Source organism: Sturnus vulgaris, chromosome 25 (assembly GCF_052056855.1).
Source record: "Sturnus vulgaris isolate bStuVul1 chromosome 25, bStuVul1.hap1, whole genome shotgun sequence".
Classification (NCBI taxonomy): domain Eukaryota; kingdom Metazoa; phylum Chordata; class Aves; order Passeriformes; family Sturnidae; genus Sturnus; species Sturnus vulgaris.
Genome location: NC_142267.1, coordinates 72,730 through 97,460, shown reverse-complemented (window position 1 = coordinate 97,460; position 24,731 = coordinate 72,730). Strand labels below are relative to the sequence as shown.

General features: G+C 47.2%; 2 protein-coding genes and 1 long non-coding RNA gene across 8 annotated transcripts; 2 read left to right on the top strand and 1 right to left on the bottom strand.

The window, feature by feature from the left end:
• The first annotated feature begins 234 nt into the window (after positions 1-234).
• On the top strand, positions 235-5,913 carry TARDBP (TAR DNA binding protein). Of its 2 annotated transcripts, XR_015808423.1 has the most exons (7): positions 235-570; positions 854-1,106; positions 1,830-1,993; positions 2,313-2,453; positions 3,454-3,624; positions 3,992-4,579; positions 5,138-5,913. XR_015808423.1 is itself a non-coding variant. In XM_014891896.2 (6 exons), exons 2-6 carry the CDS (start codon positions 869-871, stop codon positions 4,520-4,522), a joined length of 1,245 nt encoding a protein of 414 aa, XP_014747382.1. In that variant the 5' UTR covers positions 235-570; positions 854-868; the 3' UTR covers positions 4,523-5,913. The 2 variants fall into 2 exon arrangements, 1 of the variants encoding a protein (XP_014747382.1); XM_014891896.2 differs by having other exon boundaries at positions 3,992-5,913.
• On the bottom strand, positions 4,202-10,976 carry LOC148221229 (uncharacterized). Its single transcript, XR_015808424.1, has 4 exons — positions 10,625-10,976; positions 9,997-10,090; positions 9,156-9,279; positions 4,202-7,776 (listed from the first exon to the last, which is right to left on the bottom strand). It is a non-coding gene; the product is annotated as an uncharacterized LOC148221229 (long non-coding RNA).
• Positions 10,977-12,942: 1,966 nt separating this feature from the next.
• On the top strand, positions 12,943-24,710 carry LOC148221228 (nucleolar pre-ribosomal-associated protein 1-like). 5 transcript variants are annotated; one of them, XM_088178760.1, is made up of 6 exons: positions 13,011-13,407; positions 14,873-15,168; positions 20,371-20,477; positions 20,571-20,687; positions 21,326-22,361; positions 22,590-24,710. In XM_088178760.1, exons 3-5 carry the CDS (start codon positions 20,472-20,474, stop codon positions 21,473-21,475), a joined length of 273 nt encoding a protein of 90 aa, XP_088034886.1. In that variant the 5' UTR covers positions 13,011-13,407; positions 14,873-15,168; positions 20,371-20,471; the 3' UTR covers positions 21,476-22,361; positions 22,590-24,710. The 5 variants fall into 5 exon arrangements, with proteins under 5 accessions (XP_088034889.1, XP_088034886.1, XP_088034887.1 ...); XM_088178763.1 differs by lacking the exons at positions 13,011-13,407; positions 14,873-15,168 and adding an exon at positions 12,943-12,961; XM_088178761.1 differs by lacking the exon at positions 14,873-15,168 and having other exon boundaries at positions 13,012-13,407.
• The last annotated feature ends 21 nt before the right edge of the window (positions 24,711-24,731 follow it).

Below are 24,731 nucleotides of genomic sequence, written 5' to 3'. Positions count from 1 at the left end.
GACCAAGTTTGGGGTCTGGTGTTTTGGTTTTTTTTAAATGAGGTGCGCTAGTTCTTTCTGGTAGCGGAGACGGGAGAGAGGCGTCGCCGAGCTTTGGCAAGGCTGTTTTTGCTACCGGCTGCTCCAGGGAGCTACTCGGGGCCGGCGTGGGGGCCACTGCCTATTCCGAACTCTGACCTCTGCTTTCACCACCCTCACCGACAGGTCCCGAACGGCGCCGGCTCCCGGCAGCTCCCGCGCTCGCGCAGGCGCGGGCAGGACCGCACCACCGGCCCCGCGCTTGGGTGAGCGCAGCTCGGAGCGCTGCCGTCGCCGCCACCGGTTCCGAGAACGCCGGCCGAGACGGACGGCGGGCGCTAGGGCACGGCTGAGGCTCCACGCTCTCCCGCGTCCCGACCGCCCCGCCGCAATTCGCTCCCCCCCGCCCCCCCTCAGCTGCCTGGAATGGTTCGGCCCGCGGCCCGGCCCGGCCTCTGAGGTGCCGCGGACGCCATTTTGTGCGGCGGCGGGTGGAGTGCTGTGGAGGGGGTGTTTAGGGGCTCTCGGGGACTTGGCTCCCTTTCCTGGCCGGTGAGCGGGGTGTGGGGCCTGGTGAAGCCCGGCGCGGCTGCCTGCGGTGCTGGGGCGGGTGGAGCCGCATCCGGAGGTCGCGGGCTCGGGCGGGCCCGGCAGGGGGCTCGGGGGGTTGTGCTCGTCGCTCCGCGGAGGGAGCCTTTGGCGTTAATGAATGGCGTATTTCGGTGTCCCCCTGTTGTGTAATAAATACGGAGAGACTCAGGGCGAAGAAGATGAAAGCCAAGTCAGGGGAGATAGGGTGATCGCTTACGCCTGCTCTACCCCTTTTGTACTTCAGTAACGTCCAGCGAAGATGTCGGAGTATATCCGGGTGACGGAGGACGAGAACGATGAGCCCATCGAAATCCCGTCGGAGGACGACGGCACCGTCCTGTTGTCCACGGTCACGGCGCAGTTCCCCGGGGCGTGCGGGCTGCGCTACAGGAATCCGGTGTCGCAGTGCATGCGGGGAGTCCGACTGGTCGAGGGCATCCTGCACGCCCCCGAGGCCGGATGGGGCAACCTCGTCTACGTCGTGAATTATCCCAAAGGTTTGTCCTCGTGGCTTCGGTTCTCTGTACAAGGCTGCTTTCTTCAAGGTCCCAGTCACTGCTGATCTAACATGGGAACACTGTTACTCTTCAACTCTCTGATTCACAGAGATTAATGATTTATTCAGGTATCTGTCCCCTCGAATAGGTTTGACCCCACTGATTTTTAATTTTTTTTAACACTCTACTTAAACGAGTACTTTAGACTTTTGACAAAGTCTTGCACTGTCTTTGAAGGATAGCCTCGTATAGGCCTTCAAAGACTGTAGTGTACTGTAATCTCTGTACTCAGAGACACTTTTCCTCAAGGCATGGTTTGCTCAGAGGTACCATTTATAAGTGCTCAGGAAAGGAGAAACCTGACCATCCTGCTCCACCCCCCAAAAAAAAGAGGGGAAGGAAGTAAATTGCTAGTGTAGTAGTCTTGTTAAAAATTGATGTTTTCTCCACCTTATAGGGCTATGAATGTTGCTGGATAGTACTTAAATAAACTAATGCAGAACTAAGTGGGTCAAATTGCATTTTGGAGCAGGACTTGGTTGTGAACTGGCTTTGAGTCAGGGCAGTCAGATATGTGTTCCATTTAGCACTCCATAGCTGATGTATGTTTCCTGCAGTCTGTACTCTTTCTCATCATAGGTTATAATGTAACACCATGCAGTTGATAGTCAGTGATTCAATTTCCAGAGCTGAAGATGTCTAATGTACTTTTTTTATATTCAGATAATAAGAGAAAAATGGATGAAACCGATGCATCATCAGCTGTGAAAGTGAAACGAGCAGTACAGAAGACTTCAGATTTAATAGTGTTGGGTCTTCCCTGGAAAACCACTGAACAAGACTTAAAGGAATATTTCAGTACCTTTGGAGAAGTTCTCATGGTGCAGGTAAAATCCATTTGCAGCTCAAGTAAGGAGGGACATTGGGTAGATATCAGGCTCCTGAGAAAGCAAGCAGAAACAAAGGAGCTTTATAAACTTGGACAAGCTCAGAAGCCGTGTCTCCTCCTAAGGATGTCTTTTTTGTTTTTTTTTTTTTTCCATGAGCCTGTTAATTTTGCAAGAAGATGTTAAGGAATTAGAGGTTGCTGTGATAAGAATGGTTATAAGATGAATGAACTCTGAAATAGATTTTTACCAAATTCAGTGAGTAACAACGTGCTTCATACTAGTGGTTACTTCTGGTTTTTGGTTTTTTTCCACTTAGGTTAAGAAAGATATTAAAACAGGCCACTCAAAAGGTTTTGGGTTTGTTCGGTTCACGGATTATGAAACCCAAGTGAAAGTAATGTCTCAGCGGCACATGATTGATGGAAGATGGTGTGACTGTAAACTTCCCAACTCTAAGGTACTTTCGGATTTACTGTGGGTTTTATTTGTACCAAACATTCCAAGTGCACCTCTTTGTCAGCTGTGTTAGGGGAGAGCAGCTGCACAGATTAACTATCCACTCTTGGATGTGGCTTTAACTGTGAATGAACAGGACAAGTGAGAGGAATGAAGGAAAACAGAGAGGAGGTGGGTGAGCTGGAAGTAACTGAAATGTTGGGAAAATAGCTCATTATGTGAGACAATGAAGTACAGATAGAAATCTGTGTTTGATGTACAACAGTACCTGCCTGACTTGTTTATTGCATGAATAAATGCAGAATAAAGCATGGAATAACTAATTTGGGGAATAGCAGAACAAGTCTTTTGAGTTCCAAACGGAACCTACAGCTTCTATTCTTGCCTCTATATACAATTATTACAAAAAAGTGTTCTGCAACGGCCTTGTCACCATCCCTGTGTGTTGCTCCCATGCTCATTTTCTTGTGGCTCTTCCCCCCCACCTGTACCAAGGTGCTGTAATCGCACTCGTTACCTCGTGGTGCTTGCCACCGCGGCAAGGGAGAGGCCGGAGGCAGACACGACACGCTCCTTAGCTTCTTGTGGACAACAGCGTTGGTTTATTCATGGAGACGGTCTTTTATAGGGGCTCAAAATTCACGCGCCTTACCATGTCATTGGTCGAGGTCTTGGTGCCACCCACTTCCTTTGACAAGTCGTATGTCTGCAGCCTAGATGGAACCTGATTGGATGAATGTCCCCTCGGGCCAGCCCATGGATCCGAGCCGGGTTTCCAAGGCACCCACAGCACAAGCTAAGCTTGCGCTGCAACAAGGTGCAGCCATGTTTTCGGAATAGAATTTCTAAAATTTATTTATTTGAAGTCTTAAATTTACAATCTCAAACTTCTTCTGTCAGCAACTCTCAGAACAGGCTAGATTTAGAGTGTCATTTACAATCTTGTAACTAAGTTCTCAAGGACTATAGTTGTGATAGTTTTTTCCTTCAATTCTCTCCAGCAAAGTCCTGATGAGCCTTTGCGCAGCCGGAAGGTGTTTGTTGGACGCTGCACTGAGGACATGACGGCAGATGAACTCCGACAGTTCTTTGCCCAGTATGGGGAAGTGGTAGATGTCTTCATTCCTAAACCCTTCCGAGCTTTTGCTTTTGTTACATTTGCAGATGATCAGGTAAGTCTTAAAATATTTTCACTTCATAGACTACATTTTGGCATGATAAAGTATCATTTCGGAACTATACATGAAACGCTTACTTGTCCACTGTCTTGACAATTACAGTGGTACCAGTTTGATCTGATTTGGACTGAGACTACAATTTTAGATGCAGCTGTGCAGACAGGATTTACACTGCAGGTAGTTAGTGATCAATACAAAGCTAAATCACTTCAAATTGAATTAAATATATGCATATGCTTTCTTTGCAGGATAAATATCTGCTCAGAATTGTAGAGGACATTTTGTGTTTTGTCTTGTACTACTAACATTTTGGAAAAAAGGACATCTAACATACATTTACTCAATTCCTTATTTCTTATAGGTTGCCCAGTCTCTTTGTGGAGAGGACTTGATCATTAAAGGAACCAGCGTACATATATCCAATGCTGAACCTAAGCACAATAGCAGTAGACAGTTAGAGAGAGGTGGAAGATTTGGTGGTAATCCGGGAGGCTTTGGGAATCAGGGGGGGTTTGGTAACAGTAGAGGAGGTGGGGGAGGACTGGGCAACAACCAGGGCAGCAACATGGGTGGGGGTATGAACTTTGGGGCCTTTAGCATCAACCCTGCCATGATGGCAGCGGCACAGGCGGCCCTGCAGAGCAGCTGGGGGATGATGGGCATGCTGGCCAGCCAGCAGAACCAGTCAGGGCCCTCAGGAAACAACCAGCCTCAGGGCAACATGCAGCGGGAGCAGAACCAGGGTTTTAGTTCAGGCAACAGCTCGTACGGAGGGTCCGGCTCGGGGTCAGCAATAGGGTGGGGCTCAGCCTCGAACGCAAGCTCCAGCAGTGGGTTTAACGGAGGCTTTGGTTCAAGCATGGATTCCAAGTCGTCAGGCTGGGGAATGTAGACGCAGTGGGCTCTGATACTGACTCTATGGTGGGAAATGAAATTTTTCTAACTATTGGTAAGTATACTGTAAATTATTACGTATATACTGAAGTTTTCCAAATGAATTTGTTCAGTGTGCAGTACATTCAGCAGTATTTTTGACATTTTTCTTTTCTAAAAAAAAAAAAAAAGAAAAAGAAAAGAAAGGTAAAATGAATTTTCTAAGCTTTGTTACATATCTAGTTGGAATTCTGAATGTTTGGAAGCGGACTGCTGTTTGCCTGATAGGTGAACTAACACTACAGTTGATAGGAAAGGTTTCTCCTGTAATACTTTATCCCTTGTTTCTCGGCTACCTGAATTCTTTGCATGTTCAAAATGGAACCATTGGTCAGAACCAGCATTCTCTCCCTCTTGTTTTTAATTTGATCCCACCATAAGACTCTCCAAGTGCCCCGTTGGAAAACACAGTGTCATTTTTGTTTGTGTTTGTTCGTTTTTTTTTTAACACTGTCTCCCCTTCATACTAAAGTACGATATGAAGGCTTCATTTAATCTCTGCAGTTCATCTCATTTCAAATGTGTATGGAAGAAGCACTTCATTGAAAGCAGTGCTGTAAATATTCTGCCTTAGGAATACTTCTGTCTACATGCTTTCTCATCCAAGAATACTTCATCACACCGCACATGCTGCGTCTTAGACGGTGGGTGTTCCATTTTTATCCGCTACTCTTTATTTCATGGAGTCGTATCAACGCTGTGAACGCAAGGCTGTGAGATGGAACCAGAAGGCTGTTTGAACTTTTGAAACCATGTGTGGGATTGGTGGTGGTGCCGAGGCATGAGAGGTCTGGTATGTGCGAGATAAAGGAGCGAGCGCATGCAGAGACCTGGTGGTGCATTAATGGGATTTTATTTGACTTGGCGAGATGTCTCTCAATCCTGTGGCTTTGGTGAGAGAGTGTGCAGAGAGCAATGATAGCAGATAATGTACGAGTGTTTATTGCATTCAAAGGACATCCACATGTAGAAGACTTTTAAGTGGGTTCTCTACCTAGCTAATAAATTAGTTGAATGTGTTACGTGAAATGGAATATTTGTATTTCTTTTCCCTTATGTCAACTGCTGTGAATGCTGTATGGTGTGTGTTTTTTTTCTGTTAATGATCTGTAAGTGTGGTAATGTGATTTGAAGATGATGGGGAGTTGTGATAAGAACATTGAGCTTGTGGTGTGCTTTGCAGTAGCTCTTTTAGCAGAGATCACTAGAGCTCAGTGTGCCTCTCCAGGGTGGAAGTTCCACTGTCTGTAAGATACCCAGAAGAATGCTGTTTGCTGCAGTTTTGTGTTTGGATGCTTTTTATAAGATTTGTCACTGTAGGAAATTCTTAAATAAAACTGATTTAAGTAATATGTGTCTTTGTTTTGCAGCCCTGAATGCAAAGAATTCATAGCAGTTAATTAATTTTACCCTTTTGCGATGAATTTCTGTAAAGCTTTTTGCAGTCACTCGGTTTGTTTCAGGATAAGCAGGTTCTAAAGGAGCCACCGCTCAGCACGTATCGATACCTGACACTCACCTCTAAGCCACTGTACCCTTGCACTGTGCAGTGACATAGATCTAAAATCCAGGTCCCACACCTTGGGGTGTCCGCACCTAGACTGGTAAGCAGCTCCCTCCAAATTTCATCTGTGCCAAGGAACGTTACTTGTTCTTTTAGCAATTGAAGTTCCTTATCAAAAGTGGGTTGGGGGAAACAGAGTTGCTGTCATTATGGGTGTCTGTCCACAGCATCTCCGTTGGGGATGTATGTTTTTAACTTGTTTTTAGATCAGTCCACTCATGAGAAACAGGCTTCTGCCACACTTCCAGCCCAGGAGAATGCTGTTAACTCCTGTTAAAACTAGTCACAGGAAGGACTTTCCAGATGAATAAAGCACTAGCAAATATACGCAGACTGATAAAGTTTGAACTAAGTTATGACAGGTGCAGAGGTGTCATGTAGGAGGCAGCTTCTTAACAAAGTACACAGTGTTAGAGCAGAAACTATTGGACAGTTATTTCCACTTGTGGTATGAGCTTGAGGAGTTGTCTTGTGTACTTGGGGTTGCAACCCACTGAAGCTTGGATCTGTATTTTTCTATACACCATAGTACTGTGCTGTAGCTGTCAATACTCTGAATATGGATATTTACACCGTTTTTAACCTATGTAAGTTTCAAGTGAATATTCATTACTCTGTATCCCACTGAGACTTGTGAATAGCAGAGCATCTAAACAGCGGACAAAACTGCATGACTGAGTTTTTCCACCTGCAGAATTAAAAAATGCCTTGATGTGCTTGGTTAAAAGAGAGCTTCTAAACACTCAGGTTGAGAAAGAAATCCCACACATTTGTTCATATTCCACTGAAAAAGTTGCTTACATTTTTTTTTCTGCGCCTTAATGAGAATAATCTCCAAACTGTCCCATCTGTGAATTTTGCATTTTAGCACTTGCACTATTACCAGCTACTTCTGCTGAGTAACACTTTAAAATTATATTCTTGGACCTCCAAAGACTAACTGATCCCCTGCAAGGAACCTCATGGTAAGTTACTGTAATTAGCATGGTTTGAATTCTGTTTAAATTGTTCAGGCTTAGGTTTAAGAGGCTGGTTGGCAGCACTGAGTAGTCTTTGCTCATAATTTTACCCTTCCTTCACCTTCAAACAAAATCTGAAAATGTTAGAATTTCAAGTTTCAGTAGCATTTTTTAACTGCTTTGCATACTTTACTGTTTATAAGTAAGTAAATAAACTATCACTGAAAATACGCTCAAGTGTTTTGAGTCTTCATTTTTTTTAAAGATACTTCATTTTCAGTTAGAGTACTTTACAAAATGAAATGCTAATGAGTCTGAGATACAAGAAAGAGGAAGTTTATATTCTAAGGGGGTTGCTATCAGAAAAAAAAAGTTTTTTCTAACACTGCTAATTAGTTCCAAGAATCTGTTGTCTGCTGTACTTAGAACATAACTCTGAATAAGTTGTTCTTCAGAAAACTGCTCAGAAAAACACCAGTTTTACAGCTGGGAGTAGGAACTTCTTGGGCATGGGCTGTGCAGCCATAACCTGTTGGGACACAGGGACAACAGGGCTGGTAAATGCCCCCACATACAGCAAGGAGCTGGTACCACATAGCTGAGGGGTGGATGAAGGGATGTCGCTGCTCTGTAGGCACTCATTGGACCTGTGTTGAGTCCGAAGCTGCAGTCAAACAAGAATTCACAGCACTATTTGAAAGAACGCAAAACACACGTCATGAAGAAATGGATAAGGCATGCTGAAGGCAGATGGCAGCTTTGTACAGCTAAAGGAAACTTCTAACAGCTGCTGGGACATTTTTTCCCACCCCATCATCCACAGTCAATCTTCCTGATAAACAGGTATATGTAAGATTGAGATTTCCTGCTCCACTGTAAACAATACCATTATCAAAGGGGACAAGATAATTTTTATAACCTTCATGAGTTGTATTTCTTTCTCCCTTCATAGTGTTTTCTCAAAATTCCCTATTTACTCCTCAAAGATGAGGGGATTTTTTGATCAGCTATATGGTAAAGCAGCTGTTAGAACCCCCTGTCATGCACAGCTGAGCCACTTTCTAACTCTCCTTGCCCTGTAGTTAACACCACTGATCAGGGAAGCTCTGCAGGCTCATCTTCCTCCAGGAACTCAGTTTACAAAGTGCAAAACAACAGTGGCAGCGAAAACTGTTTAACGGCTTGAGATCTAAATACTGAATTATTGTGCTTATATGGATTAAATTAAGTTAATGATTCTAAATGTAATTCCTGGATTGTTTTGGAATGGTAAAATTGCTTGCAAATGAATATTTGATTTAGACTACAATTTTCATTAGTACTGCATCCCTTGGAGAAGTTCTGTAATCAAGAAAGACAGCATTGCTGAGAAATTTGGGCAGGGAGGAGGAAGTGCATTTGTTCTGAATGTAAATTAAGGCAATTGGACTATATGGATATTCTAATCTAAAAGAGGGGCAATTATGCTATTACATTGTACAATTTTCTCCTGAAACAGTCTTGGATCTTGACTAATTTTACAGAGTGATGAATTTAGCAGTTCAGGCATTAAAAAACCAAATAAAATCCACAACCTTATACTCAGCAGTGAGGGGATTCTTTTCCCCTCACAAATACTGCTGTAGCGTGGTTGAATCTTCCTCTCAGAAACCATGCCAATCAGTTTAAAAGCAATTAACAATTTAGTCAATTATGAAACTGTGTTCTCCAAAGGGAGCTGGAATACAGGAACATTTGGCTTTTTACTCTCCTCACGGAGACCTGAACTGAGTTCTGCGCATTACTCTGCAGTAGGGAGCCTCAGACATGATCAAGGCATGTTCAATAGTAAATGATTTAACAAATCTACGGTCAATAGAAACTACAGTCACACTGTGAAGTTATAACATTCTCAGTTTTGCTAGCATTCCCCCCTGTTAAACAGCACCTGTAGCACTTGCATTTCTGAAAAATCAGCATAACATAAAGGTAGCAATTGACTGTTAAATTGAACATTCTGCAGTGAAATAGTTCTGCCTCATCAGCTTAGAGGTACTCCAGGAAGATCTAAGAAAGCCACAGGGCTCTACCTGCTTAGCCAAGCTGGATAACTGTCCCCTTGCCTGCACAAACATGTCAATACCAAGCTGTAGGCTTTGTATGAGGCACAGGCTGGAATTTTTCCAGTATCCATTGCCACATGTGAATCTTCACCTGCATCCCAGAAAACACAAATGAGAACCATAAATAAAACAGCTATTGTTTAATACAATACAGAAATTACATTCTACAGGCACCATCTGATACCATATTTTAGGTGTCGGTTGAGTCACTGCAGGCATGTGAGTGTTTGTAAGTGTGTGTGAGTGTGCCTGAGTGTGCCCAAGCGTCAGGCCGAGTGCTGCTGATCCATTACTCTACGCTCGATTGCTCCTCAGGCACACTCAGACGCAAGCAGACACACTCAGGCACACTAGGTATCATATGCCCTTCATATAAAATATTACTAAAAAAAAAAAAAAAAAAGATGTTGAAAAAAAGTGGGAAAAAAGAAGAAGCTCCATGGCTCTTCCCCTCCCTTGATCCATCACTTTGCACTCGATTGCTCAAGCCTGCCGATCGATTGCTCCTGCACTCATTGCACATTCGTTGCACACTTCTTGCACACTCATTTCTACATACCTTGCACACTCGTTGCACACGCTGTTTCTACTTTCCACGGCAGGGATCTTTTTTTTCGCTCCATCTCTGTGTGGTTTCAGGTCAGCTCCTGAACCCATATTCCAGCCACGATCTGAGAATCTTTACCCCACTAACATCTCTAGACTCCCTATCCCATCCCTTAGTGATTTCATATCCAGCCACACACATCCCATCCCGCCTCCATATTCCTTAACACAGCCCCAAAGTAGTTATGTCCTCAAGCCCTACCATATTTCTCCAGCTCTGCTTCCTCAGCTCCAGCTCCTCAGCTTCTCACTGCCAGCAGCTAAAAGCTTATCCTGCTTCTCACTGCAGCCCGGGGCTGTTAATAAGGCCAGAAATCAGTTATCATCATCACTTCAGTATCTCTAGGAGTTGTCCCACCAACCCCAACAGGATCCTAATTCTGGGGACTCTTGAGGCCTGATGCCTAACACTTACCTTCTCCCCCCACTCCCTCGGGCCTTAGCCCAGCACTCTCCTAAAGGCTCCCTCCCCAAGGCAGCCCGTGTTTCAGCCCTAGCCCTATAACCTTTAACAAATTAATATCAGGTAGGTAGTAAAAAAAATTATTAGGAACGTAATAAAAAGAGCAAAATAATGAAGCAGTCTAATAAAGAAGAAAACTGTGATTATTACAAATAAAAGCAAAATAAAATAAGAAAACCGCAAAAAGTCACCTTTATTCCCGGTATTTTAAACCACATAAACTGCACTCAGTAGGAGCAGCCGGTCCCCCTGCACTGCTCCAGGCCCCCCACCGGCCGCCCGAGCCGCACAGGGCACAAAGAACGGAGCACCGCCGGCCCCGCTGCCCCAGGACACTGCCAGCCTCGGTAGCCGCATCCGTGCTCACCAGCGTTCCCCGGATCGGCAGCCGCGCGGGTCCCGTCCTGGCGCTGAGGCGCTCCTCAGATCGCGCACCTGCAGCCTCTGCCGCCGCTGTCACCACTACCGCCACTGCTGCTCGCCACCGCTCCCCATCGCTCGCCGCCGGACTAACGCCCCTGCCCCCCCGCCACCCCAGCGCACGTATTTATGCCCCAGGGCCAGCCAGGCCAGCCAATCACAGCCCGCCCGTTCCCGCCGTGCTCGGCTCCAGCCCCTACAGTCCCCTCAAGCCCCGCTCTCGCGATTCCGCCCGCTTCCCGCGGTTTCCCAGTTTCCCTGGCAGAACTCCGGGGCGCGACCTGAACGGGGGAGCTCCCGCCCGCCCTTCCTGGCCTTCAACAGCACCTGCTGAGGCTGCGGCAGCAGCGGCACGGCTCTGCCGTCTCCCGAAACAGCGTCTGAGGTGAAGAGCCGGAGCGGGGCCGCGATTGAGCGGGCCGAGCTTGGCGGGGCCGTGCCCGGATTGAAATGGCGGCTCTGATTGGACAGGGCGGAGAAAGGCGGGCCGGGATTGGAGGGGCTTGGAAGCTGCGAGGCTGCAGCCCATGGTAGCGCGGGGCGCCCAGCCGGGCGGAGCCAGGGCTGCTCAAAGAGTCCGTGGTCGCGCTGGGTCCCGCTCCCGAGACCCCTCTCCCCTTCTCCGGCCCTCTCTCTTGCCCAGGTCCCGGCTAAAAGGCCCCCGCAGAGCTCCTACCGGAGCGCCCCATCAGCACTCGGTGCAGGGGGCGGGGTGGGGCGCAGCCGGCAGGCTGCCCTGGAGTGGTTCCCGATCCCTGTCCCTGGTCCCGGTCCCCGATCCCGGTCCCAGTCCCTGGTCCTGGTCCCCGTCCCCCATCCCAGTCCCGGTCCCTGTCCCCGGTCCCCGATCCCGGATCCCGGTCCCTGTGCCCTGTCCCCATCCCCGATCCCGGTCCTGGTCCCTGTCCCCGGTCCCCTTCCCGGATCCCGGTCCCAGTTCCCGATCCCGGTCCCCGATCCCGGTCCCGGACCCAGTCCCCGGTGCTGGTCCCCAGTCCCGGTCCGGGTCCCAGTTCCCCATCCCAGTCCCCGATCCTGGTCCCAGTCCCTGTCCCCGGTCCACATCCCCGATCCCGGTCCCGGTCCCAGTTCCCCATCGCTGTCCCCGTCCCAGTCCCCGTTCCCCGGCCCCGATCATGGTTCCGGCCCCTGTCCCCGGTCCTGGTCAACGATCCCGGCCCCAGTTCCACATCCCGGGTCCCCATCCCCGATCCCGGTCCCGGTCCCTGTCCCCGGTCCCCGTCCCCGATTCGGTCCCGGTTCCTGTCCCCGATCCCGGTCCCGGTCCCAGTTGCACATCCCGGTCTCCGATCCCGGTCCCAGTTCCACATCCTAGTCCCCGATCCCGGTCCCTATTTGTTATATTAAGGTGTGTATGTTTATATGTATGTATGTATGTTTCTATATATGTGATAAAGTAAATATTATTGTCCTATGTATTGTAGAAATATAAATTATGAAAATAGAAAATATTTAACCTGTCAAAAATAAATGGTTTCTTGTTTTTTATATTGAGAGAGGCAGGGTTTTTAATAAATAATATAAATAAAAATCTTATAAGGAAATATAAAATATAGAAATATACAATAAATATATATTACAGAATTATAAATAGATATATATATGGATTTATATTAAGTATATATATGTAAATATATAAGTATATATCTACTATTTAATATAAATAATACTGTATACATTCTTATCGTATATTATATACATAAGATAGAGATATAAATTACAGATATTAATATGGAAAAAATAATTAAAAGAAACATATTGAAATCTAGTTTAAAATAAAGAAATTTTTTTTCTTCTATTTGGTTAGAGGCAGGGCTTTTTAATAAAAGAGACTGAAAATATATAACTTTATAATATATAAAGATATAGATATACATAAAATAGAAATAATTGTTAGTGGCGTTGATATAAATGTTTATATTAATTTTAGTAGAATAATATAAATTAAATTGCATACATAGAAGTATGTATCGTTTATGAAAATGAATATAAATTATATATGAAGAAGTAGATGTGGGGTTTTTTAATAAGAGGTTTTCGTTTGGTTAGAGGCAGGACTTGTTTAGTTTTGCTCGGGGTTTTTTTGGCCTATTCACTCAGGAGGGTTTTGGGAAGGGTGCCGAGTCCCGGGCTGAGTTGGGCGCCAGTGCTGCCGCCTTATGGCAACAGCGCGGAACTGCAGCCGCTCCTCCAGGCGCCTCTGCTGCTCGGTGGTGCCGGGGGGAACGGCGGGGACGGGGGCGGCGATGGCGCTCGGCGGCTGGTGAGCCAGGGGCAGGGGCGAGCGCGGCGGTGTCTGGAAATAGAGGGCAGGGGCGAAGGAGAGTTCGGGGTGCAAAGGCGCTCGATGGCTGAGAAGGATGCCAGCGGCGGGGGCGGCCCGGCTACGAGTGGAGCCCGCCCCCGCCATGTTGTGCCTGCAGTTGCCCCTTAAGAGCCGCCGGTGTGAACTGTGCGGGTGATGAGAGGGCGGAGCAGCCGCAGGTGTGAGCAGGGACCATGAGGAGGAGACGGGGCCGGCCGGGGGCTGTTTCATGGCCAGCGTTTCCTCAGCTCTCTCTGTGCAGGAGAGGAGTTTATGGTGGGCTTCTGGGGATGTCTCGTGGAACGGCGGTGAGAGCGTCTCACAGGATCTAGGGGAGCACCTGGAGGCGCTTTCACGCGGAGTCTTGCTCGGGTGCTTTGTGCGAGGAAGCAGCTGCTGAGGAGGTGAGTCCGTGGGACCTAGTTTGCTTTCCCCTTTTTAATTGTATCTTGCTGATCCCTCCGTGGTGACCCCAGAAAAAGAAATGGGGGCTACGAGGACAAAAGGAAATGAAATGGAGGGGGCAGTAGCTCGTCTCCCATGATGATGTGTGTTTAAACTGGGTGGAATGGTCCTTGACCTGTGCAGCAAGTCCCGGCCGCTCTCTGCGCTCCGGGGCTCGGTTTTTTTGTGGCGTGGCTGCTCTGGGTGGTGGTTGGGTTTCTTTGCATTGGAGTGACGTTGAATAGTTTTAGAAGAAGCGGGATTTTTGGCAATTTTTTTTGTTTTGGCTAATAAATGAGAAGTTAGCTGAAAAAAGTAAAAACTGGATTTTTTTTCTGGTGTGTGGCGGACAATACAGTGGAGAGAATTTGCGGGAGGATGATCGAGGATATCCTATTATAATATCGTTCTCGGACATTTTACTATTTTAGATCATCAGTTGTATTCTGAAAGTAATATATTTTAATGATATGTGTACGTTTGCACGAAGTTATAGTTAAATATAGCTTGCGGCTGGGCTCTTTAATGAATAGGGGTATTTTTGGTTTTAATTCAATATTTTATGCTTGGGTGGTATGTAGTGTGCTGTTTTATTTTTTAATGTTAGTTACTATGTGCGCTTTTGTTTTTGAGTGAAGGTAACTTTCTGGATGGCTTTGTATTTGAGGCAGAATGAATTGAAGTAGGTTTTTAAGACTGATTTTTCATATATACGATGGGGAGTTTGGTAGGGGCAGCTCTGATGGCGGGGGCTTGGTTGTTAATTTATCAGATGGCTTTTGTTAGATGCAGCTTTTAATTTTGGAAAGTTTTTTTTTTGAAGGTGGTTTTCGAGGATGTATGGTATAGCTTTATTTTGTTTGTAGATGGTGTATGATAAGGGCTATGGTCTATTTATCTAATGCCATGTTTTTTCATTCAGGTGTTGATAAGGGAGTTCTTGAATGGCGTTTTGTGTTGTTTTTGTTTTTGGTGGGGTGTTGTTTTTAAAGGATACCTTGATAAGGTTTGCCGATGGCGTTCTAGCCTGTAGCATAAGGCATAGGGTAGTTTTTGAATTATTTTGTGGTGGCTTTGATTCTTGCCAGTATGTAGTGTTTGTTTGAGGTAATGCTGTGTAGCTAATTTCTGTTTTCTTATTAATATTAGAATTGGAGTGTTGTAGTATATGGGCTGTTATTATATCCTAGGGGTTCTATTTATTTGGTTGGATTGTTTTCTAGTTATGGATAATTTTTCTCAAAAAACCATTTTCAGAATTTCAGGCGTGACACAAAAGAACACTCAGATTGCTGGAAGGGAAACGTGTGCCCAGATTGTCTCGAAGCAGTGCTGCTGTCGGTTCTCGTTCAGTTGTGTCTTCTGAAAATGAGACTGTTGTATTCGTTGTGCTGTGCTAAACACTTGTCATTCTCCCAATGCCAGGAAACAGATGAAGCTTGAAGAAAGAGGAAGGAATTTGGAAGCGTACAAACAAGCTGAGAAGAGGTTCAGAGATCAGGGTGCTCACTGGCAGCAGGGGCTGGGGTTAGGGCTGAGCAGGAGCAAAGCCGGAGCACATCAACCTCACCTCGTGTTTTCTCGGGGGCTTTATGGCCCTGGCAAGAGAGAGATGTTCACTGATGAGTCCCAGGCCAAGCCGTGAGCACAGCATGTTGTGTTGGAGCTGGGGTTTTTTTTGAGACGTTCAGCAGCCACACTCTCTAGTCAAGAGTCCTGAGGTTTGTTGCTGCTCCACTTTCATCCTCATATCCAGCTTCCAGCCCTTTTCTTCTCTCTGTCCAGTGTGTCTTTTGTGTTCCTTTCTTGTCCTGTGTGCTCCCCATCCCATTCCCGTTCCCTACGGAGGGGGAGGGTGTGGAGACTGGGGGCTCCGACGTGGTTTGGGGCACCCCAAGGTCCCTGGGAAAGGGAGCCGGGCTGCGCTGGAGGAGCAGGTGAGTCGGGCATGGGGGGGGGGGGGTCATGCTGGGTGCCAGAACATTGAGAGGGAGGGGTGGGTGTAGAATGCATGAAAAACAGAACCATAAAAAATACCTAAATATAGTCTAAAAGGAATGTTTAAATGCTTTTTATTTGGGTAGAGGCACGGTTTTTATAGCTAATATAAAAATAAAATATAAAGAATAGAAATAGATTGGTATACATGTAAAATATAATGAAATCTAAGTAGCAAATATCTATGAAAAATCTAGTGTATAACAGAAATAATGCAAATATAAGAATATGTATAAATATAAAATAGAGCTATGAGAATGGTAATAAGAATGGGGTAAAACATCAGTGAGAAATGGAGAAAAATCAGTGAAAAACGGGGGAGGAATCTTTGAAAAATGGGGAAAAAAATCAGTGAGAAATGGGGGAAAAAAAATCCATGAAAAATGGGGGAATAAATCAGTGAGAAACGGGGAAAAGTGGGGGAAAAAATAATTGAGAAATGGGGAAAAAATAATTGAGAAATGGGGGAAAAAATCCGTGACGAATGGCGGGAAAAGTCATTAAGAAATGGGGGAAAAATCAGTGAGAAACAGGGAAAAAAATCAATGAGAAATGGGGGAAAATTTGGGACAAAATCAGCGAGAAATGGGGGAAAAATCAGTGGTAAATGGGGGAAAAGTCGATGAAAAATGGGGGAATATTCAGTGAGAAATGGGGGGGGGGGGGAATCAGTGAGAAATGGGGAAAAAATCCATGGAAAACAGGGAAACAATCCATGGGCAATGGCGGGAACAGAGCGAGCTGTTGTCGCTCGTGCTGTGGTGGCCGATGCTGTGGGGAAAAAATAAGTGAAAAATGGCGGCAATAATCAGTGATAAATGGGGAGAAAATCAGTGATTAATGGGCGGAAAAATGCATGAAGAATGGAAGGAAAAATTCAGAGAGAAATGGGGGCAAATATCAGTGATAAATGGGGAAAAAAATCAGTGATTAATGGGGGGAAAAATGCATGGAAAATGGGGGGAAAATTCAGAGAGAAATGGGGGCAAAAATCAGTGAGCAATGGGGGGGAAAATCGGGAAATATCCATGGAAAAATGGGGGAAAAATCAGTGAGAAATGGGGGAAAAAATCAGTGAGAAATGGGGGAAACATCATGGTGAAATGGGGAAAAAAATCTTTGATAAATTGGGGAAACAAATCACTGAGAAATGGGGGAAAAAAATCAGTGAGAAATGGGGAAAATATGGGAAAAAATCCACGAAAATTGCGGGAAAAAATGCATGAAATTTGGGGAAAAATCGGTAAGAAATGGGGGAAAAAATCCATGAAAAATGGCGGGAAAAATCAGATCGGCGATCGATAGCTAATGCGTGCCTATGGATTAGATCGGCGATCGGTTGATCACGACTACCGATCGATTATATCGGCGATCGAGTGCTAATGCCTGCCGATCGATTATATCGGCGTTCGATTGATCGCGCCTGCCGATCGATTATATCGGCGATCGATTGCTAATGCCTGCCGATCGATTAGATCGGCGTTCGATTGATCGCGCCTGCCCATCGATTATATCGGCGATCGATTGCTAATGCCTGCCGATCGATTAGATCATCGATCGATCGCGCCCGCCGATCGATTATATCGGCGATCGATTGATCGCGCCTGCCGATCGATTAGATCGGCGTTCGATTGCTAATGCCTGCCGATCGATTAGATCGGCGATCGATTGATCGCGCCTGCCGATCGATTAGATCGGCGATCGATTGCTAATGCCTGCCGATCGATTAGATCGGCGATCGATTGATCGCGCCTGCCGATCGATTAGATCGGCGATCGATTGCTAATGCCTGCCGATCGATTAGCTCGGCGATCGATGGATCGCGTCTGCCGATCGATTAGCTCGGCGATCGATTGCTAATGCCTGCCGATCGATTAGATCGGCGATCGATTGCCAATGCCTGCCGATCGATTAGATCGGCGATCGATTGATCGCGCCTGCCGATCGATTAGATCGGCGATCGATTGCTCATGCCTGCCGATCGATTAGATCGGCGATCGATTGCCAATGCCTGCCGATCGATTGATCGCGCCTGCCGATCGATTATATCGGCGATCGATTGATCGCGCCTGCCGATCGATTAGATCGGCGAACGATTGCCAATGCCTGCCGATCGATTGCTAATGCACACTATTTGCACACTCCTTGCACACCCTTTGCACTCATACAGAGGCAGGAGGTTTCTCAGTTCTGGTCGCGGTTTTTTGGGGCGTTCATTCAGGGGGATTTCCTCAAGGATTGGGACACTCCTTGATTCCATCCCTTGCCTGTCTCCCAAGCGCCACCCTGTGGGCAGAGCGCGGTACTGCGCGCCTGCCTCTCCCAAGATGGCGGCTCGGGTGTCGCTCCCCGACCTTCTAACTCTGGCTGCAAAAGGAGGGTGGCACAGCAAGGAGCCCGCTCGCTCTAGTGGGATGCCTGCGCACGACGCCGACACCGATCCCACGGGTGCGATTTTCGGCGGCGTTTCCAATCGTGCGGACATCTCCTTCAGCCCGCTTCGGCCCGGGGAAGAGGGGCGGGGCCGCCAGCGATGGTCCCGGCGCAGCCCGGGCAGGCTCGGGGCGGAGCCGGGGCTTGGCGAGGCGGGGCACGGAGGTCCCGGGGACGGGACCGGGCGGGGCCGGGGCGGTGCTTTAGGGGCGGTCCCCAGTGGTCCCGGGCGGCACCGGGGGCGGGGCCGGGTGATCCCGGAGCGGTACCGAGCTGTGCTGGGGACGGTGCTGCAGGGGCGGTGCCGGGCCCGCCTCAGGGTGATTGAATGCCCAGAAATCGCCTCCTCTGCCCCGTGCTCACACTGAGCTGCGGGCTGCAGCGTGCTGTCGGAGCTCCGCACACAGCACGGATTTGGGCTTCCCCTCCTCTCAAACCCTCTCCCCCTTCTTCCTCCTCCTCATCTTCCTCTTTTTCCTCTCCCTCCGCCTCGCCCCCCTCCCCGGGCCCCTGACTCCCCCCGGGATCCCCTCCTCCGGAGGCGGCCCTTCCGAACCGACCCCCCCTCCAAGCCCCGGAGCCCGAGACCATTAAGGTAAGCTTTGGAATTGAAATATCAGGATATTCACTCTATCCCACTGGCCTGAAATTTCAGGATTGTACGATTTTTTCTTGAAGCAGTTACCTTTGCTGCAGGATTGTGTGGTCACCAGTCTCCTTTCCTGTGCCTCTTGTTGAAATTTGCTGTCAGATAACCGGCTAGTAACGAAATATTTGACAGAAATCAATGCTGTGAACGGACTTCACTGCAGCAGTTGATGAAAGAGCAAAGAAAATGTCTGTCGTGTTTACGCACCCCCCCGAGGCTGAATGAATTCTGATACTGTAATAAATCAGTGCAGTTGGTGCCTGCAAAGGTCTTGACATTGATCAAGAAGATATTACTTTGGATTTTTACTTTTTATCAGCGTTTCTTTAATCTGTACTTCAGCACTCTAGCCTTTCATAAGTCTTCTCCGGTTTCCTCTGGCCCTGCAGAGTAGTCCTCTCTGTTATTGTCTGATACCAGCTTTGATGCAAGGAGTACTTTTTGTCTTGAAAATTAGCATCCCCCTCTGCATATTTAAATTAGTTATTTGACTTTTGAGAAAAAGCTGGCCAGCTCGAAGTCCACCAGACACCAGAGGCTGCTGTTTTTAGCACCTTATTCAAAGAGGACATCCTTTAGTTACCTAAGGAGGGGTAGAGATTTACCCCTAGGAATAAGGAATAAATGCAACCAGACTGTCCTGCCAAGAAAAAATCCAGTTACAGTGACTGAATTCGGGTTTAGTTGCCCTTGATCCTTGCAAGGGATTAAAGGCAGGTTCACTTGGTCTCCCAGCAATGAATGTCTCAACCGAAAGCTGCTCAAAATGTGCCGTTTTTCTGATGGTTTTGGATTCTTTTGCCAGGTGGGAACATGGACTGCTTGACTTGTTCCTGTGTCCACTTTCCACTTCAGTCCTTTGCATTTTCTCTGAAGGGAAAGCAGGAACAGGGAAGTTGGGGCAGTTCCGTCAGCAGAAAGGCTGCTAAGAATAGATGGTAAGGACTTACTTTTCTGCACAGTGCCATGTAACTGAAGGCTCGTTTTTGGATTTCACATTCTGTTCCTGCCCGGTTTTGTGAGAGCTGCAGGTGCATTTCTGTTTCCAGACCCTGCCAAAAATAGTCGCTTATATTATAATGAATCCTTTTTCCTTCATGTTTTCTTGCTTTAAATGAATTCCCCTGTCAGATTGATGTGAGCAGCAGTTGTTTTTAGAGCTGCTGGTGTTGTACACGGAGTAACTGTAGAACAAATGAGTTGTGATGGCTTCCTTGTATTTGATGTGTGGAGAGGAGCAAAGGCACAGATTCATCCTGTGTAATTGCAGTCGTCCAACGTAGGTGCCAGGGTCGGGAAGCTGGGCAAGGTTTCCTCTCTTGCTGGGCCTTAGGGGGAGGGAGCTGAACCCTGGTGTCACTCGGATTCCTTCCTCTTCTCCCTCCTCCTTTCTTGCTTGTAGAGCTGGAGCTCGGGGTCACCGAGTTTGGGTGCTCGCAGTCAGGGCCTGAATTTGGAGAGCAGGAAAGCGGGGGGAAGTTTCTAGGCACGTCAAAGCCTGTCTCTAGGGTGTGGGACTTGTTGGTCTTCCTCACCACCCCCAGCAACTTGCACTTCTCTCTGGACCTTGCTGTGGTCACAGCCCACTGCTCATTTATGTGACTGTTCATCCCTCTGCCTGATTGCTTTAAGTACAAGTAGCCTGATTCAGGTTTAATTTAGCAATGATTTTCCTCTGTTTCATCGGTAGTTTTCTAAAACTCCCCTACAGGCTATTTTGAAGGTGCTTTTTTCTTTTTTTTTTAACTGCCTGTGATGATAGAAAGCTGTACCGCCCTCTGAAAGCAGTATAACCTGCTTTCCAAAAATTACAGAAGTAGGATTTTTATTGTCCACTATGCAGCTGAAGTCCCCCTAGTGAGCCTCTTGAACTGAGGGTGAGGAGAGCGGCAGATACGACTCCTCATCAACCTGCTCTTCTTTTCGTTCCTAAAAGAAGGAAGCATGAAGGTAACTATAGAAAAAGATCTGCATCCCTCGGGGTTTTGTATTTTAGGTGTTTTGAGGTTTATTTACACACCTCCTCCTTTGTTTCCTGGACAGGTTTTACGTGACAGTGGAGCGTTTGAGTACACGTGGAAGGAGCTTTCAATTTGGCTGGAGCACTTGGATAATACAAAAGAAGACCAGAAGGAAGCAGTGATTCAGTTTTTGGAAAAGGTAACGGTGTTCAAATCAGCTGGATAAAAAAATGCAAAGAATAGTGTTAGTGGAAACTGGAGGTCTTGTTGCTATTGTTGAGAAACCTGTCAAAGACCAGCGAATGAATTCTGAGAAAAGCCTTGTTTGGGATTCTTTATACGGAGGTGGCATCCTTCTTGTCTTCAGTGGGAGGGCAGCCAAATGATTTGTAGGAAAATGAAATCCAAAAAGATCAGCTGTTATTACAGCATTGTTGGTGTAAGGGTAGAGTGGTGTAGGTGTGGGTAGCTTTGATCTCCTCTTTAGGTGCCGACATTATCAGAGCTCAGTAGATGGTGGTCCTTGACAAGGAAAGGTGACACTTGCTGTTTACTCTTCAGGATGTTGAATGCCCAGTGCTTTGCCTCCACTGTGGTCTGCCCAGGTACTCGGTGTGTGGTCGCAGTCTAGGTGCCAAGTTGTGGTGGGTTTTTGTTTTTCCATCAGTGTGGCCTGTAGAGCAGGAACTGTAGACAGAATCCTGCAGAAGTGCTATGGAAGTTGTCCTCATAAAAGCTGCCCAGCTTTCAGCACGTGGTCGTTCTCAGTACCGTGTGGTTCCCCTGCACTTGCCAGCCAGCAGGTGCACTTACCTTTCTCCCCACCTTTGCTGACAGATCCTGCTGAAGCTGGTGGCCAACCCCTGTCCCTACACTGACAAGGCAGCAGACCTGGTTCAGGCAGCCAGCACGCTCCAGGTGGCTCTGTTTAAACAGGACTCTGATAACATCAGCATCCCCGTCTCTCACATTGATGGTATGTGGTAACCTGTCAACATCCCAACTCCATGACTTGGGGATACACTTTCTAGCCCTAATCAGCAAACTGGGGATGGATAACTCTGGCAATCCTGTTAAGTAAGGGCCCTCCAGGATTCAGCTCTCCACGTGTTCTTGGTATCAGAAGTCGAAGTGGAATTGCCAAGTTGCCGCTTTACCTCTGAAAGTAATTTCTGCCGTGGCTGTGCCACTTGAACGGTATTTGAAATCTCTCTTCATGCTCTTGCAGCAGCGTTTTTGAACTCAAATGGAAATCTAGCCCTTCTGCCTGGGACTGTTGACAGAGTCATGGAATCCCAGAGTGGTTTGGCCGGCAAGGCTCCTTAAATCTCATCCAGTTCCAGCCCTGCCATGAACAGGGACACCTTTCAGTAGCCCGGGCTGCTCCAAGCCCCAGTGTCCAGCCTGGCTTTGGACACATCCAGGGATCCAGGAGCAGCCACAGCTGCTCCGTGCTGGACAGCAGCATTGAAAGGCAGAGTGAAGGTTCAGCTGTAATTTAGGGGTTGCACTTAACGTTGTATTGCGTGACAAATGTGGCTTTCATCCTTTTTTTTATTTTTTTTTTTAATTAAAAAGAATTAAAAAGATGCCTTGTATTCCTGGAGTGTTGCATTCTACGTCTGTTGTTTTTCCTGTTAGTCTGGATTCTTGCTTTGATGTTTTTCTTCACTTATTAGATGTCCTGGATATGGTGGATGTCCTGCTCGAGGACAGTGATGGCTTTGATGAAGAAGTTGGGTTCTCTTTAAATGAAGACGTGATCATTTCCCTTCAGTGCTGTTGTCCCTGCTGCATTAGAAGCCAGGAATGAACAAGTCCACGTGGGCCTGGATGCTGATCCCTCTTGCTGGTCCATGACAGCATGTGACAGGTGAGATTTCCAGGTGTCTGATTTAGCAGGAAACTGGTTTGTTCCTTCTTGTGAGGAGGCTCATTGGCTTTGCACGGGCAAAGCCACTCCACGTTTTCCATCTAGGAACAGAGCTGGGGAGCTGTTTGAAAACAGAGTCCCAGAGGTAAACAGCTTGGCTCGGTATTTCTGTGTGGGAATAGAAGAATATCTGTGTCTTCTGATTTTTCTCTCGTCTTTCTTCCACAGGTGTTTTTGTATTCCTGACTTGGGTTTCCATCGGGGACACGTGGCTTGGAGCTCAGGAGCCGGATCTGTTCCTTGCCCACGGCAGATTGGTCTGCACTAGTGCAGGTGAGGAATTACAGGACGGCTTGGGAACTCGGAAACAAGGAGAAGCAAGTCTTATGTGTCTTTGCAAAAAGATTTGGCTACCACAGGGCATTAATTCAGGGAGTTAAGACTTCATCTTTAACGTTCTGTGCTCTGCCAGCATCACTGCGAGCCCTGAAAGCCTCCTGAGCTGTTCTCATACAGACCTATCTTGTTTGGTCAAAAAAAAATCTTAGTTTAGTTTCGTCCAAGAAATGTTACTACTCTGTGCGAGCTCATGGGGAAGCTTTTATTCGGCATCTCTCAGTGGGACATTGAAAGTCCAACTTCCCATTTCTTGCACAGTGTGAGAGGCAGTATTACTTTCTATCATTTTTATCACAGGCATTTTAAACTTTTTGAGGAACCGGCAGGACTGTTTGTGTGGAGGCGTGCGGTTCACAGCCATCCTCTGTCCAACGTAGGATGGGAAAAAAAGGCTGGAGAGCTTCCTACAAGGGGCTGTAAGTGCAAATGACCAGGAGCCCGGGGTTTAGTCATGATGATTTAGTATTTCTTAAAAGACTCTGATTGATTTCATGATGCCAAAACCAGTATGGATAGAAGACTGAAGTCAGGAATCACGATGGTCTCCTTGGGTTTAAAAAGCTTTAATGGTGTTTCAAGACATTTGTATGAGACCTGGTTTGTTTTTTCTTACCCTTTTATTCAATCAAAAAAAAAAAAAAAAAAAAAAGCCTTGATCCATCACTGCTGCTGTGATGTGTGACTAATGCCTGTCCTCCCTCCACGTGGAACAGGTGAGAGGTGGAACTGAAGCCCAAAGAGTTTTCTGCCCACTGATAATACGTGAGTCATATTGGGAATTCTCTGCAGAATGGCAACAGTTGTTCTTGAATTTGGCCATGAGGGGAGTGGAACATGGCAGCCCGGGTCTGAGAAGGTGCAGTGCCAGAAGGAGAAGCTTTGAAATGTTAAATCAGGATTGATTCAGGTGACTCGCGACCGTGTGCTGTGCCCAGGTCCCTGGTAGAAATACTGTGCAGGGAAAAGCCAGAGCTGCCTGTGCTATGAGCTGAATTTTTTATTGGGGGGGGGGGGTGAAATAAGAATGAGGTGCAAATGAGGGAATTGCTTGTGTGTGTGAATATTCTTGTCCTAAAGGAGCGCTGCCCGGTGCTCCTCCCTTGCTGTGCCCCTCTCCTGGTGAGCCTCTGTCCTGCTGGCCGTGCCTCTCTGTCTCCGTGCCTGTGCTGCTCCTTGCCCGTCTTTGCCCGCCCCGCACGGGCTGTGCTCGCTTCCTCTCTGGCTCCTGGGTTCCCTCTTTGTCATGGTACCCCTCAGTCCTTGCTGTGTGTTTGGCACTCTCTGTCTTTTCTCCGTCCTTCTCTGTGCCTCTGTGGTGCTCCCTGTGCCGTTGTTTCCCGTGGGATCCTTGTGTCCCGGTCACTGTCTGTCCTAGGGTGATGTTATGGTGTTTCTATCTCCAATCATGTGTCCTGATTATGTTTGGTATTATGTCCTGTGCTTCCAGGACTGACTCTGAGAGTGAAGCTTTGTTTTGTCTTGTTATCAGCCGGCTCACCTCCCCCATGGTCTATGTTTAGGAGAGGTTTTAGCTCGGTTTGCTTGCTTGCCTGCTTGCTTGCTTGCTTGCCTGCTTGCTCGCTTCTGCCTCTTTTTCTTTCCTTCGCTTTGCCCTTGCTTTTTTCTTATTAGTTAGTTCAGCTAGGCAGTCCAACTTTTTCCCTGGACTGTTTTCTCTTCCACCCCGTCCCCTCCCTCTCCTGGATACCATCTGAACCTGTTCCGGACGGGGACCTGGGAAACCCCAAGAAACACCGGGAGTCTACACTCTGTCACCGGCAGCAGCCATTCCCAAGCGCCAGAGACTGATAACTGGGCGACCACTCGCCAGAGAGACTGAACTCGTCATCCCTTCAGAACGGTGAAAGAGTTTTTTGTCAGCTGGTGTTTTCTTTATTCCCTGTGCTGGGGAGTGTCTTGCTTGTTAAATAAAGAGGTTTTTTTCTCCCACTCTTCTCCGAGGAAATTCTT